The sequence below is a fragment of the Hippocampus comes genome, unplaced genomic scaffold (genome assembly GCF_001891065.2).
Source record: "Hippocampus comes isolate QL1 unplaced genomic scaffold, H_comes_QL1_v1.1 scaffold36, whole genome shotgun sequence".
Classification (NCBI taxonomy): Eukaryota; Metazoa; Chordata; class Actinopteri; order Syngnathiformes; family Syngnathidae; genus Hippocampus; species Hippocampus comes.
The window spans coordinates 4644753-4660670 of NW_017805695.1; the positions used below are offsets into that span (position 1 = coordinate 4644753).

Sequence of the window (15918 nt, forward strand, 5' to 3'; positions counted from 1 at the left end):
TTTACTGTATATATATATATATATATATATATATATATATATATATATATATATATATATATATATATATATATATATATCAAAAATTTTAGCTCAGAAGGTGCACTCAAACAAACACTCTCTGCCTTGACTTGGAAGGATTCATCCGCAGCTCTGTTGTCATGGTGATGTCGTCCACATCTTCAAATTCAAGGTCCCCTTGATGACCTTTCGGAGCTCGGAACGAGGGGAAAAAAATCATATGGAGCCAGTTTGGGTGAAGAGAGAGGTTGTTCGATGTTCTTCTCAGTCAGAATACTCAGAGCAGTGTGAGCAGGCACATTGCCATGGTCAAGCTGCCGCAACTCTCTCTTCTTCTCACACATTGAATGAAGCAAATGGCAGAACACCTCTTTGTAGATGTCCTGGTTGATGACATACTGTATGTATATAAAAGCATGTGGAAAAACGTTCATTGACCGTAGTCTGCTGAGGTAACAGTTATACAGTGTACTTCAAGGTGATTCGGTTGAAGGTGAAAAAAAAATAGTTTCTATACATACAAATAGTTTCTATACAGCATTGTTTTCTGACACACAAAAACAACTCTTATGCCCACAAGAGGCTTTCAAAGAGCCTCAGAATTCAATTCATCAACCTGGTATGTCATTCAGCATTCAGCACAGAAAGTTATGAAAGGAATGTCTGACGACACCTTGAGGTGCAAGTCTTCTCTCATCTTGTATAATGTACACAGTCCCCCTCATACATACTGTATAATTCTGCCACTTTCAACAGTGTTGGCCTTATTCACACTGGAGAGATTTCAAATGAAAATACTAAAAGCATGGGAGTCAGGTCATCAAAAATAGTATCTCTTTATTGAAACAATGTACACAGTTTATTAGTGTTGTGCTGGCATATATGACTGAAAGCAAAGGCTGATTTTATATCCAATTGCTAAACCATAGTTTAACTCAATTGCTGCTTGACAAAGACCTACACTTCACACTAAATGGCAAGAAAAAAGATGGATGCTTTACAGCACATACGTTATATATTATCACAGGTTAGGAGAGTAAAAATGTTATACCTTTATTTTTAAATCCTGCCATGTGTCTAAAGTGTTATGGGGATATGATGAACTTGCACAGGATGAAGATTTCTGAAAAAGCCCAAGTGAAGATGTTGATTTAGTTTCATATATGCCAGGTCGTAAGGCATATTTCCGCACAGGATGAGAAGTCGAGTCTTGGGGGATTACAGCGGCCTCACTTGAATGACATTCACAGAGGACTCTGCAGGGGACGTCACGTCGAAGCGGTGGAAATCATCACTGGTAATGATGAAGACGATGGAGGAGGAGCTGAAGGTCACCCTCTTTTTGGGTCTCTTTCTGCTGCCGCATGAGCTTGAAACAACAATGGGCTTAATAGGGCGCTCGACCGGAGCCAAGGGGCGCTCTTTGAAGCTGTGCTGCAGCCAAGACAACCTTGAGCACAGCAGCTGCAGCAAACAGCGTCGGAACTGTGAGGCAAGGAGGAGGAAAGGGAGGAACGTCTGCTGCTTAATGTGACAATGACATTCACCCCCCTCATTTGTATGCCACGCACATCAGACATCTCTCTTTAAGATAACAAATGAAAGTGACAATTTCCCACCCACATTCCATTGTGCCTGTTTACTTAAAACATTTGGTGTACTCTTGTTTTCTGCGTCAATCACAAGTCGGGAACAAACACCCCTTTCGATGAAATGACATTGATTTGCTCTACTTCAGTGGCATAGATGACGTCGGGTTGGTGGGTTTTGTAAACCCGCTGGCCCTCTTGTGCTCAAACTTTTTTAATGTAATGTTACGGCAGTTGACCCTGGTTGAGAGGATATGAGCCCCCCCCCCCCCCCCCCCACTACTGACCCATGCGTCTATTGAATGTGATTGGCTCAGACACTCAGACGGCAACGGTTATTTTTCTGGAGAAAAAGCAAGGTAGAGTACATATGTAATTGCAAAGCTGCTTAAAAGACAGAAACCGCCAGAAAAGGAGATGTGTGGTTCAGCGAAACGGAGGGCAAAAAATTTAAAAAAAGTTAATTTAGAATGCGGCCAAATGCACAAAACTGATAAATCTCTTATGTCGTGGTGGGAACAACCAGGTCAGGGACGACGCGGGTCCGAGCAGCAGCACGGCCACAGCAGGTAAACAAGTACTGTCTGGTGTAACACGGCGCTGTCATGATTTCAGAAACTAGGTGTGTCACTAGAACCCACACGACCGGTAATCTGAAAGTAACCGAACCTGGATGCGCTCCAGCTGCTTGGCGTGGCCACAGTTACAGTTGAAGCCCATAAGCAGAAAGACACATGTGTCTTTCTCCGGTCAGTTGTCATGGGGACAAGACGCGCGGATGGTGGTGCGCATTTAGATCATAATACATCCTTGGTTTGGAGCAGAGACAAAACAGCTCATAACATTCAAACCTGGACACTTAAAAGAGTGTTCACACGGCAACTTTTACTCCGGTGTAGCACCGGGGCTGCCCCCCGTAGAGCGTTCACACGTACAAAGTTCTACCGGTGTAGCTCCTGAAAACAGCTTAAACCGTAGAAAATTTAACCCTGCTTTAAAAATTTAAATGATAGTTTGCGGGGCAGCACCGATATAAAATGGGACGTGTGAACGCTACAGGGGGAGACTCGCTACACGTAAGAAGAGTTGATTACATACGGGTATTGCATAACTTGAATCCTGGATATTTAGCACTTCTTTCCTTTCTCTCTCTCATCCTTTTACAGTGTCTGATAGACCACAGCGTTGATTTGTCTGGAGAAGTATAAACCATGGTTTTTCGATATGTCACAAACAAGGCGGGAAAAAGGAAGTACACTTTAAGCATGCACATGTTATCGTATTGCACGGTCGCAGAAACTGCCATGTGAACGCAAGTGGGGCTGCACCAGGGTTAACACGCTTCTCTTTAGTAAACAGCTTTATACGTGTGAACGCTCCACAAAATTTACACCGGTGTAAGATATATCGCAACAAAATACATCGGTGCAGCACCGATGCAAACATGTGCCATGTCAACACCCCTCTTGATTATTCTTTCACCAATTTTTTATCAAAAGGGTTCACTCCCTCTCTTGTGTGCTTGCTGATGTGAAAAACGCCCTCGGTGCTGATAATGTTTGAAAACAGGTGACTTTCTTAACCCGGCTTTTACTTTGAAGGGAGAATTGCAAAATTTCTGTTGAATTTAGCTTGGAATTGCCAACATGAAATGTAGGTTTTCTAGATCGACTAGACCAGCATTACTTTTAAAGGGAGGGCTCCCGTTAACGATGCTGTTGAGACTATGCTAGGATGAAAAAAAGAAAAATAAAGTTCTAGGATCAGTCAAATTGTGGCAGAAATGCAAAGTTCTGAACTGGTTTATTTTGTATTTTTTTCAATAGCCCTTTTTGCTGTCATGCAGCTGCACTTTTATGTTTACTCAAGTTATTAGATTTCTAGGCCTAGTGGGGGAATGGCACCTTGAGTTGTTTTTTGGAGCCAAGTTTTATTTTGTGGGTGTTTGTATTTTCTGTTTGTAAAGGGACTGGGGACAGAGTGGGAATGGATGGCAATAATACAAAGCAGCTATTGCAATTTTCATCACTGTCATGGTCTATTCCCGACTTAATTATTCTGTACTTTTTTGGGGCTTTTTTCACTCCTTGATTTGCGTGTGCAATGTCGGGCCCCTTTGACCTCAAAACCCATGTGGAATACAGCCCAGCTCAAAACCCAAGTCTCTGGAAAGGGAAATTAATCAGGAAGCGCCATAGCTCATCTCTCGCACACCGAATAAAGTATTCAATTATAATGATACCACACCATTTGGGGGGCTCTCATTCCAGAATACAAATTTGCTCCCACACAATGACAATTTATATAAATTGCTGAATACACGATTACCAACCTTTATGCTCATGAATACATAGATGAGGGGGTTGTAGGCTGTGCTGGACTTGGCAAAGAAGGAGGGGATGATGGCCACAGTGGGCGAGACCATGCTCTTTCTGCCAAAAGCCACCATCATAGACACAACAGCGTAGGGAGTCCAGCACACCAGGAAACAGGAGATCATGAGGAGAAACATTGCGGCGACCTTCTTCTCATATCTCAGGATCTTGATGATTTGAACAGTCTGAAGATCCTGGATGGTGCGCAGCTAATGAAAAGAGAACAAAGAGCAGGAATCAGTTCATTTGTGGTTAGGATTTGCACATTTGCCTTATCATTGTGTCGGGCTTGCTCACTGTGTCCCCAAAAATGTTACGATATAAGCATGAATCAGAATGGTTGTCTGTCTTTACTGCACATGCTGTCCATGTGATTGACAGGTGATCATTTTTCTTACATTTTTTAATAATGCATAATTTCAGCTTTTTTTATCCATCTAGTCATTACTAATTAGAATCTATATTTTGTATAAATGCGACAACTTGAGGTGTGTTGTGAGGGTGGAAAAAAACAACACCTTTTTTAAAAGACAAATAAAGAAAAGGAAAAAAAAACATACCGGTAAAGACAATGATACTGATAAACAAAACAAATACTGTCTGTCAAAGTTGCCCTTTTTTCTTTCTTTTTTCTTTTTTTTATTACCTTTCTATGAAACACTCAGTATGGAGGTGTGTTGAACCTGAATTCTTCTCCATCTGTAGTGAGATTTTCCTGGCACCAAAAATACTCTGGGTTCAGAATATGTTTCTATAACCTCTTCCAATTGCTTAGGTGTGTGATGAGCTCCTCTCATGCATCTGATAGCTTCAGGGATTTAACCGCCAGTCTGGGAGCTTGCAGCCGGGAAGCGTAGTAGCTCTCACTTATACAAATTCTTAAACCATTTCCTCGAGGAGAGGAGATCTGACAGCCTCCACCTCCATTATTGCTGCAGGTGACTGATGTTTCACCACTTTCATACTTCGGCTGCCCAAACCGACAGAATTCACAGATTTGCAAGATGCCCACACAATACAGAATTCTATCAGAAATCTGCCAAGTGCTTTTAGAGGGATTATTAAGCTTAACACAAATATGTAATTGTAATCATCACATCCCACACACTTCTCCCTTTCATTACCAGGCGACAGACGAAATTAAACCCAGAAGGCACAAAAGCTTATTATTATAATAGAGCTGGAAAAGAAAGGCAGCACTTAGGGCAGTCAGTGAAGGTCACAGCTCAGGACAGCCAGCACAGGATTATTAGGAAAATGTAACACTAATTCCACCATCAGGTATAGTATATTTTTCATCAGGAGCACAGTTCATTCGCTCATGATGAAGCAACTACTCGACAAAGACTTTTTATTCATGGCATTGGATCCATTTTCTTTGATTGATTTTGGGGAAAATTAACAATTATTTAATTCAATACTTTACGACCGGTACTTGCAGCGAAGAGCACTCCGTTTTGCCTCAGTTGAGACAGTTAATATTATTAAGCCCATCTTTGTCTCATCAAAGGGGACTCGCATTTTCTCATTTTTGAATCGTCTGGAAATTAGCCTTGACAACTGCTTTTGTATCAGCAAGTTAAGAATGCAGTTGAAACTGGAGTCAAAAATTGCTGACGACAGTAGCTGCAAACTTGTCACTTTAAGCAATTAGAAAAGTAAAACCGCCTCATATGCTTGCAAGCGTGATTGCAAAAAGGAGTCTTTCAGCAATGCCTCAATGACTCTACCTGAGGAGAGCACAGACTTCTGTCAAGGCTTAAGTTTTTAAAGATGAGGGGGAGAAAATGTGTCGAGTGTGTGTTTGACTGTCTGCTTTGTTGGTTCGCAGATTACTTACTTCTTCATGCAGGATGTTGAACTAATGGGTTGTGCCATTATGCTTTTGATAGGGGGATAGGTCAATTTTTGCCATTGAGACTCAAACTGTGAAAATAAACACTTATCTGCCCCTTTATGCAGTTCCCCTTCAAAATAGAATTAATTCTTCCTTGACCACCCCTCCCAAATGTTTTGAGGGATTTTTTTTTTTTACCTGGTGAACTGCATCTATCATCACAACAACAAAGCAAGTGGATGTCTGCACAATACTCGAAGTAGTGGCACGGTCAGTGAAAGCCCCTTGCAAGACAGGTTAAAAGAGAGCATTTATAAAAATATGGAGAGTTCATGATAATACAGATCACTCATAAGAAATGTGATGGTGGCCATTTATCTAATTACTTATTTTCACCTTGGAAGGAAATTAATTTTCATGTTCCCTTTACATGAATTTGGATGACCTCATCTCACTCCCCCCAAAAAAATCACAATGGTTATTCTGACTCATTCATAATTGACGCTGTAGTATTACATCAGATTACAAAAAACCCCCAACATATTTACTAACCATTTTTACTGTATAGAGGATGTTTCCGTAGCAGTAGATCATGATGCCAACAGGTACGAAGAAACAAGCCAGGAGGAAGAGAAGTATGAATGAAGCATCATTTGGGTCCTTCGATGCCCAGTCCAAGGAACATCCCAGCTGGTGGATCTCCAGTGTGTAGCGGTTCCAGCCCAGGAGAGGAGCCCCAGTCCAAGCCAGGGAGTAAAGCCAGATGTGGGCAATAGAGCGCCATGCCCAGGGAAAGTCTACCACCTGGGCATGGACCACACGGATGTATCGCTCATAAGCCAGCGCCGCCAGCGTCATGATTGATACAATGCCTGACGATAGGGGAGTGACAGACCAAAAGTTAGCATGTGTGGTTGGTGTCTCGGTGTAAATTCTTGAAACCTCACACATTTCTGGCCTATATTTCTATTGCACAGCTTCTATTTTCAGTGAGTGCCATCATCGATCTGCCTGGCATGGTTTCATAAGAGAGTATCTATCAATCGATCTATCGATCGATTGATCTATCTATCTATATCAGTGGTCCTTAACCTGTGTTTGATCAAACCCTAGGGGTTCGGTGAATCGTCTCAGGGGTTCGACGGAGCCTCTGCCATGTCAGTTAAGACATACCCGAGTCAACGTGTCGATTAGTTATGACACACCCGCTTGGCCATCATTGGCTGCAGATGATCATTTTACATTGCTTGTCCAATCAGTGCTGCGGGAAATTTAGTTCGCTCAGTAGTCACCGTGTGACTGTTGTGATAGTACATCATACAATTTTTAAAAACTATACTTGGGCCATGTAATTTTTCACTAATGAACGGTTCGCTGAACGTGCATATGAACTGGTTGGGTTTGGTACCTCTAACAAGGTTAAGAACCACTGATCTATATCTATCTATCTATCTATCTATATATATATATATATATACACACACACACACACACACACACACACACACACACATACAATTACATGCCCTAATACCCTTGTCAAAGCTGTCATAATTCATTAATCCTTTCATTGATGAATGGTAGGCTGAGTCAACGTCAATAATTGGACAGACAAGCTTTGCAGGGAGTTGCCCGAGTACATCTTCCCACATAAAATTTCAGCAGCATGGACATGTTTCGCCAGACGTGACAGCCGTTACTGCTGCAGCTCCCCTTGTTTGCCTCTGTGTCAGTCAACAATCTCCACTGAGTAATTCATTGGATGAGGTGCAAGGAGAATATGGCATATTTGTCAACACAGGACATGTTTCCCTCACTTGGAAGGACACTGAAGAAGGATGGCAGCTGTATTTTTGTGTGGGCCAAATCTACAGGACATTTCAATGTCACTACATTGAAGACACACGCAATTCATTTGATGAAAAATGTAAATTAGAGATCCACTTTCAACCAGCCAATTGCGAGCCTAGCTTCTCATCCCTTTCCGTGTCTATAATACAAATCACACAGGTCTGTGTTTTCAATTATGAAGTCAAGTGGACCGTGGCTTCCATCTGTAAATTAAAGCACAGAAGAAGCAACCAGCGCGTAGCATGATGACTCTGCTAATAAATAATAGTTGTGGTAATGGGGTATCATCATACATCAGTCCTCCTCCTGAACTATAACTCCTACACAGTCTGGGCGTATTTGTCAGGATGAACCCTGTGCATGAATTCACACTTCACTGCCTCACTGGAAGCACGATGAACGTGTCTAAAGTATTCCAAGGCATGAAATAATACACTGAACGTTTCCTACATATTAACGTAACAGCTTTACTTTTGCTTGGAGCATTCTTTCGTCTAAAGATTTTGAGATGTAACCTTCTCCAATTTTCACTGAAAATTTTTTCAATTAATTATTAATATCTTGAAGGTCGTTTTCAGTGTGGCTCTACAGTGGAGTCTAAATGCCATTCACAACAAAAATTTTGTGGAGGAGGAGCTGTCACGAGAAGGTGATGATGCAGAATGAGCACCGGCTTTGACCTTCGGTTCTTTCAGATCAGCACAAAAAAACCCCCAAACAATCACAACTTGATATTTTTATGTCAAGTTCTGAAACAACAGAGCATTCTGCTCCTTTCACACACCACTAGCTTACTTTTGTGTGTGTGTGTCGATCAAACAAAAACATTTGTGAGGAACTGCTGGACAAAAAAAACATTAATCAAAGACAGGGTTTTTAATTTTGTGCGTTTTTGTGGTTTGTTAATTTCATCCAACTTGCACCATATAACATATAGCTTTCTATATGACAAGCACGGACTAGAATATTTCTGGAAATAATAAACCGAAGAGAAAATGTTCTTTAACAAATCCCTTTATAAATAATAATAATAATAATAATAATAATAATTACAAAGAGAGAGCATATTACTAATATGCGTTTGCTCCTTATGTCTAATAATTAGACAAAAGGAGCAAACGCTTGAACCTTAAATATCAGGAAAAAGAGCTTTTAGGCAAATAATACGATAAACTGTAGAAGGATATGACTCTTACCGAACAAACTGTTACTGAAGCCGTCCCACACGCATGTTGCCTGGCTCCAAATCCAGCCGCCTTTGACGCACGAAACAAATGTAAAGTTTATTCCGACGACGGAAACCAGCAAATCACTCAAACTTATGTTGACAAGTAACAAATTGGTCGGCGTCCGAAGTCTCTTGAATTTGCAGTAAAGTAGAATGACCAGAACGTTGTTGCAGAAGCCAAACACTCCAATGGTTCCGATGGCGAAGGCGAGAAGTTTGTAGGTGCCAAAAGCAAACAGGTCGCGTTCGGCGCTTTTCTCGGCTCTGGTTTCATTGTAAGGATTCATTGCGGGGATAAAAATGTGGTTTCGTGCATTGTGGTGGCTTGGGTGTGCGGCTGCAGCACGCGTCCTGCACAAAGCACGCTCCCTGACAACGAGCGCGTGATGCTCATTCAAACAAACCCAGCACGCCTCCTTAGAAATTGGGTCAATGTACAACTGTCACATGACACACATCTGTGATATTACGTATCCCGTCACAGTGAAAATGCATTTGACGTTTTGGAGAAAAATACACTGAAATGAAAAGAAGAATTAGTTATAATATTTGAGTACTTGGAAAAGATTGTCTCCTAACTGTGGACAGACACACTTAGACTGCAGTCTTATGAGATTCAATAAAATAATTGGATAAAATGTATTTTTTTTTTATTTTCAAAGACAGTGGTACGAAAAATGTGTATTGATTTGTTGTAAGTTAGTATGTATTATAGTCTTGAATATTTCTTTCGTTGATGAAATTTCACTGCTAATTTGAAAAGAGATGTGTATAATTGGCGTGTATAAATGTGTGTAGCATGTATGTTTACTTGAACATAGTCTAGTATCCGTGTGCGAGTGAGTGAACCAGTTGTGCTTTAACATTAGGCTCTACCGACATATATCATCATGCGCAGAAAAGATGACACAACAACAAAGCAAATTTTCAAATGGTCAAATTTTCATACCTTACCGGTACTGAAAAATGTGTGTGACATCTTAACTTGCCTCCATGGAAAAGTCAAAATGATGTATGGACAATTTCAGGAGAGTGGTAATAAATCTAGGTGGGCTGCAAGATGGCAAACGGAATAACGAGAGGCTGACTGATATGAGAGGTGACACCCAAAGGACCATGTGCAGTTTAACAACCATTTGAGTGTGTGGGAGATCTGTGCAAAAATGTCAGCTTCCGCATTGCGGATAGGCTGTTTCACATTCACAGGGTTTTAAAATGAACATCACAAGGACTTCTGTTGACTTTGTCGCATGTCTGTTATTTTGGTGACCTTTTGAGGAGCTCCCTCCATTCTCCAGGTGCCTCATTTTCTCCACAGTGGAAAGCCAAGTGGAAAAAGGTTGGAAGCCTGCTGTGACGTTATTTACACCCGGCCTCATTTTCATGAGCCGTCAGGTTGATTCAAAATAGCAGATCCTTCTTGAGTAACAAATAATATAGCGGCCTTGAAATAGGTGGCACAAAATCTTGGAATCACACTTACAAACCCAAGCCGACACTGGTCAGTCATATAAGTAATATGTTATCTTATTCTTAAGTGTCCTCAGTGTACTGGACGATTACTGCACTATATAATGACTACCTGCACCTGTATGTACTATACTCTATACTATAAATCTAAACTACAAAGTACAAGTTTTCTCCATCAAAAAAAAAAAAAAAACGCCTTGGAGTAGAATGCTGTTTCCCAACCTTGACTGCCATGTCTTCATCCACTCCTTGAAAGGGTCCTTCCAAGATCCTCCACAGCTCTGTTGTCATCTTATTTCATCAACCTCTTGAGTTCCATTGCGCAGTCAGCAGCTGTCCCGTCATAACTCTATGACTATGAAGCAAATGCCACACGATCTCTTAGTGGACGTATTTGTGTTTGATATTGGTCACACCTGTCCTGGAACTTTTCTGACTTGCCGATTAATCATTTTTGAGTGTTATTGTCTCCATCGAGGAGGTTACATTTTCATCCCGCTCGTTTGTGTCTTAGTTATCTGGATTGCGCTGAATCTTTATGTCATTAAAAGCAAAGATTTCATTGAAACATTAATGTTGTGTTATGCCAGCATGCATTAGTACTACGAGCTTTTTAATTTTCAGTGACTAAAACATGTATTTTTCTGGCAAAATTATGAGCGGTTGTGAAGTTGTCAGATTTGCTGCAGAGCCACACTGGACGGTTGTAGTCAAATTGAGAAACTAGCCTATTCTTTATTGAAAACGTCTTCATAATATGAACGTGAATTATGCTAATTATAATACTTATAGCATCTGTTCATCTTATTCTTTTCCCTGCATTTGCGATGAAACCCATGCCCCTTTTCTTTGGTTAATAACAGGCTAGGAATGGGACAGTTCTAGATTGACTACAGGACTGTCATTATGTGTAATCTCTGAGCAGATGCTGCCAACGCTCTTGAGAAGAAGCCTTTATAAACAAGAAGATTCACATTATGGTTTCTAAACTGAAAATGCACTGTTGGATGCTTTGGACAGTTTAATAGCAGCTTTTAAAATATGTCGACAAATCCAACACTTTGATATAATTTGGCCAGCAGGCACACACTTCTCACTTTCATTCTTCTGCCTTTGCTTGGTGTGTTTGATTCACCTCACAGAGCATATTGCAGACGTTGTGTGCATGCCTGCAGGCTTGTTCACACATTACACTTTTTTTTTTCATGCATAAGTGCACATCACCACAGGGAAGAATAAAGTTAGTAAATTTGTTGACTTGCTATATTGGACTTATTGGTGCAAATGAATGTACAGAGAATATAAAACACAGCACATCGCAATTATTGCAATGCAATGGACAGTATCTGTAGCACCGAGTGTCATAAAAATAGAGGGATTTGATTTTCAAAGAATAGTTTGCATGTTGAAGAGAAGCGCAAATTAGTTTGAAAGTCCTCGTTCCTGTTCAAATGGTAAATATGTTTTTTTTTTCCACCTCCCAAGAAGGCAATAATTCCTATGGCGGCAGTTATTTTAAATTATTAATTAATAGCTTTTCTGGAAACCAACAAATGAATAAATAAGTTAAATACACAGTCCTAAATTATAATGAAATCCGGCACAGTAAAAGCAATATAAAGTGTATGCTTGTCGGGTCCCCAAATTTCAGAAAATAAATCAGTAACAGGACCTCTGAAAAACTATTCATTTATGTGTCAATACTCCATAGTTGAAACGAAAGCTCATTCTAATTATTCATCTTAATATTTCTCTATTTGCATTCTTAACTTTGAAAAAACATTAAATTCACACAGGAGTGTGATTATATTCATCGCTTGGAGTCACTGATGCTGGTATCATTGCCAGATTGATTTTTGTTAAAAAACTTGGATTAAAATCTGCTGTGAGATGAGCAGCATGTTCGAGTCGCAGGATGTCGACAACAGACATCAAGGGTTACTCTAGTCTGAAATCAAATGGAGATGTAATCTTCCGCCATGTTGACACAAAGAAAATGCTTGTTTGAAACGGATGAAGACACATCTGCACTTTGCAAATGTCTTTCCTCAAGCGATTATTGAAGCTCCGAAGTGCAATCGATTAGTGCGTATTAAAAAAAATGTCACACTGTTCCTTTTTATCCGGTCCAAGTCAAATGCCATGTAGCCTTCCAAGGGCAGGCAGAATTAACATCTCATCAGTCCAAGATTGCTGTCCCAATTTTACAACAGCAAAACAAAAAAAATGTCAGTAAATTATGCAAATAAATCTTAAATGGAAGTTAACCAGTGATCATTATTTAAATGACAATGGCTTCAATAGATAATTATAATCTCCCTGCAGCCGTGATCATTAGATCACATAAAAAACAAAACAAAACAAGATTTTGTGCTATCACTGACTTCGGAACGGTCCATATTAACCTCCACCCGACTAAGGCTCCAGTTCGAGATGAAGATAAAAGACCCCAAAGCAAAGGTGCTGCCACTACCTTGCGTCACTGTCGGTATAGTCTTCTTTTAATGATGAGCACGAGGATTCTTACAAAATGAAGACAGGCACGGATGTTTTCCGATGTAAGACTTCTGGCTTGCTGCTCGATCCAATTACCCAAACATATGAAGAAGCTGGGAGATTATTGTCAATGTTCAAAGTAGCCGGTACATGTCAGAAATATCTGCCTCTCGTTCAGTGTTTTTGTATGGAACAATAGTCTCCCTTTTGGAAGCCTCCATGATGAATTTTCATCCTGTCTTTTCATCAATTCTGGAAGCATGCAAGAGTTCTTGAGACTGTCACCATTGTGCCATATTTTCTGAACCTCAGGATTGTCTTCATTGTGTTGCCTGGTGTATAGCTGCATAACATCTTTGAAATTCTTTTGTACCATTCACCTGACTGATATCCCTCTGCTGCTGTGGAAGCTCTCTGCACACCATGGCTTGTGCTTTAGAAAAGAAAAAAATGTCAGGAAAATCAAACGAGCAGCTGAACTTTACTCGTGCTTATTCGGAAGCCTTTCATAGAACCACAATTTTTATAAAAGAGTTCTCTGAAATACACATCCTGTAATTGTTACTGTTGAAAAGAATCCCTTAATCTCAAAAGGACACTCGTCTGCAATGTGATATGACAATGGTGAGACAGATGATACATGGGGATTCATTGGCTTCAATTCCCAATGCAGAGACCCCCACATGGTTGGAAAATTTAGCCATTTGATGGGTTGAAACCAGAGAAGACCGTGAAAGGACTTTGACAGGGAGAGGCCATCCAATCCTGTCTGAGTCAACATCTCCTCACTGTGGGGACAGATTTCCTGCTTAGGTTTATTTTGGGTAAAGGTCAGGTGGAGGAATATGTACGGCCAGATATCCAGTAAATTCTGAGGAGAATTCGTGGCTTTCACTTAAATATGGCATGATTAATTGCTAATTTGATCTCAGTAGGAAGCTTTCAGTGTTCATTGAAGTTGTATGGGAATTTAAACAAATCAGTCTAATTTTGTGTTTGATTGAAAGTAATTAGAATATCTTGGTAATTTTACCCTCAAATCTAGACTTTAAAGTCTTCATTGCTCTTTTTACAACTCTGCTTTTAACTGTCTCATCACAGCTGTGCTTGATATTGATGCGTTTTAACTGCCAAAATCAGGTTATGTGCATACAAGTAGTTACTACTTAGTAGTAGATAGTCAGCCAGGGCTCCGTGCATCCACCATACTTGTATGCGTGATGTAAATGACTGCTCTTAGAATGGTCAGTGTTTTCTCATGTATATGGGACTACTTTGGTATTGGATTGATGCACTGTTACTGTGTATAATTGTCGAACTATAAACGTCAATGGACGCTACAGCTTTGTATTTGCTTTCACAATTTAGCTTGTAGCAGACGTGTGCACATTTTCAGCATGATGTCTCTGATCCACTGGTGAAAGGATTCTTTGATCCTCTCCTCTTTCATCTATAACTGCTTCAAACAACAAAGTGTATGCAGGAAAAGTGATTAAGATTGCACGCCTGTCTGTGTCTTATGTGTTGTGTTGTGTTATTTTGTTATTTTGACTTCAAGATGGCGCCGCGAGAGTGGCTGCCTTTCCAGCAGCTCCTATATTTTGATCTTATACTTCTTCCTTTCATAACTTTGCTGCTGTGAATTGGGAATTTCTCCATTGCGAGACTAACAAAGGTTTTCTTATCTTATCTTATCTTAAATACACACCAATGAAAACACTGGCTCACTTTGTTTGCTGAAACACTTTTGTGCTTTGACAGTCACCCGGATTTTACATTAATTAAAAGGCAGTATCTGGAAGTCTATATTTGATGTGAAAACAGGGCCAAAAAGCATTATCAGTGAAATACATGCCTTCCATCATCAGGCTCAGAGATCAGGCTCAGTTCTTTCCCATCAAGATCTTAGTGTGATATAGGTGGGTGCAAAGAAAGACAAATCCCAGGACTAAAACAGCCATGCAGGTTGGGAAAAAAAAGGAAAGGCATCCTCTTTCACACCAGACCAAGACATCTGCGTTAAAAAAAGGGATGAATATCTCCTCTGCTTGTTACTGAATGGATGGATGGATGTTCGGCAGCTATCTCAGTTTGGTTCAACAGAAAACAAAGAGCAAAAAGAAAATAGGACATGCCAATGTCAATGGTGCTACAAAACATGCTGAAATGATTAATTATTAAATTATTACCACTGCTAACAATTATCAAAACCATCAATATTATCAAAACAAGCATTTACGCCAGCATGCAAGTGGGTGTGGTATATTATCTGGAACAGTTCAGAATCAATAATTATCTAAAACATGACAAAATTAAAAAAAAAAAAAACATCTCAATGAAATGCATCAGACTCACCAGAAGTACTGGAATTAGAATTAATGTGTGCAGATCGATACAGGCCTGCTTTTTCAAGGAAAACTCTCCAAACAATCTGGGTGCAAAAATGCTGACGTTACAGCTAACTGGCCCTCTGAAGTGAATTTGCAAAATGATTGGTTGAAGAAACAGTTAAATCGTCCAGACTACTGAAACCGGACAGATTAGTTTGGCATGGCAGCACATCACAAAATCGAATACCTGCATGCTAGAAGCAGAGCAGCCAAGCAAAACACAATTTCATGGAACACATATTACAATTCAGGTTGTAACTGGAGGCCAGTGCTTCTGATAGTGCTTGGGTCAGCAGAGAAGGCCTGACGGTCCTTCACTCACCCAATATATCGGCCAGATAATGGACACCAGGGTGTTTAAACACACCAAAAAAATATATTTGTATTTATTCTTAGTGTTCTTTCACACCTCTAGTGTGCTTTCTCTGGTCCAAATGTGTTTGTTCACAGCAACGATGTCAAGCCCTGGTTCGATTTGCACTCAGAGAGCAAAAATTCCCGTGCTACCCAAAAATTTATCTCACTTCCTTTTTCCCGTGGTCACACGAATGTAAACAAGAAGACGTTTTCTGGACAGAAGTAATAAGCAAACAAATCAGCACAAAGAAACATGAAATGGAGAACGCCATTCACCCAGATGTAATATTGTTAGGCAGACATG

At 40.2% G+C, this 15918-nt stretch overlaps 1 protein-coding gene across 1 annotated transcript; it reads right to left on the minus strand.

Annotated features, from left to right (window-relative positions):
- Positions 1-71: 71 nt before the first annotated feature.
- Positions 72-9295, minus strand: opn3 (opsin 3). Its single transcript, XM_019881880.1, has 4 exons — positions 8870-9295; positions 6375-6694; positions 3943-4194; positions 72-1506 (listed from the first exon to the last, which is right to left on the minus strand). Exons 1-4 carry the CDS (start codon positions 9186-9188, stop codon positions 1240-1242), a joined length of 1158 nt encoding a protein of 385 aa, XP_019737439.1. The 5' UTR covers positions 9189-9295; the 3' UTR covers positions 72-1239.
- Positions 9296-15918: the final 6623 nt, after the last annotated feature.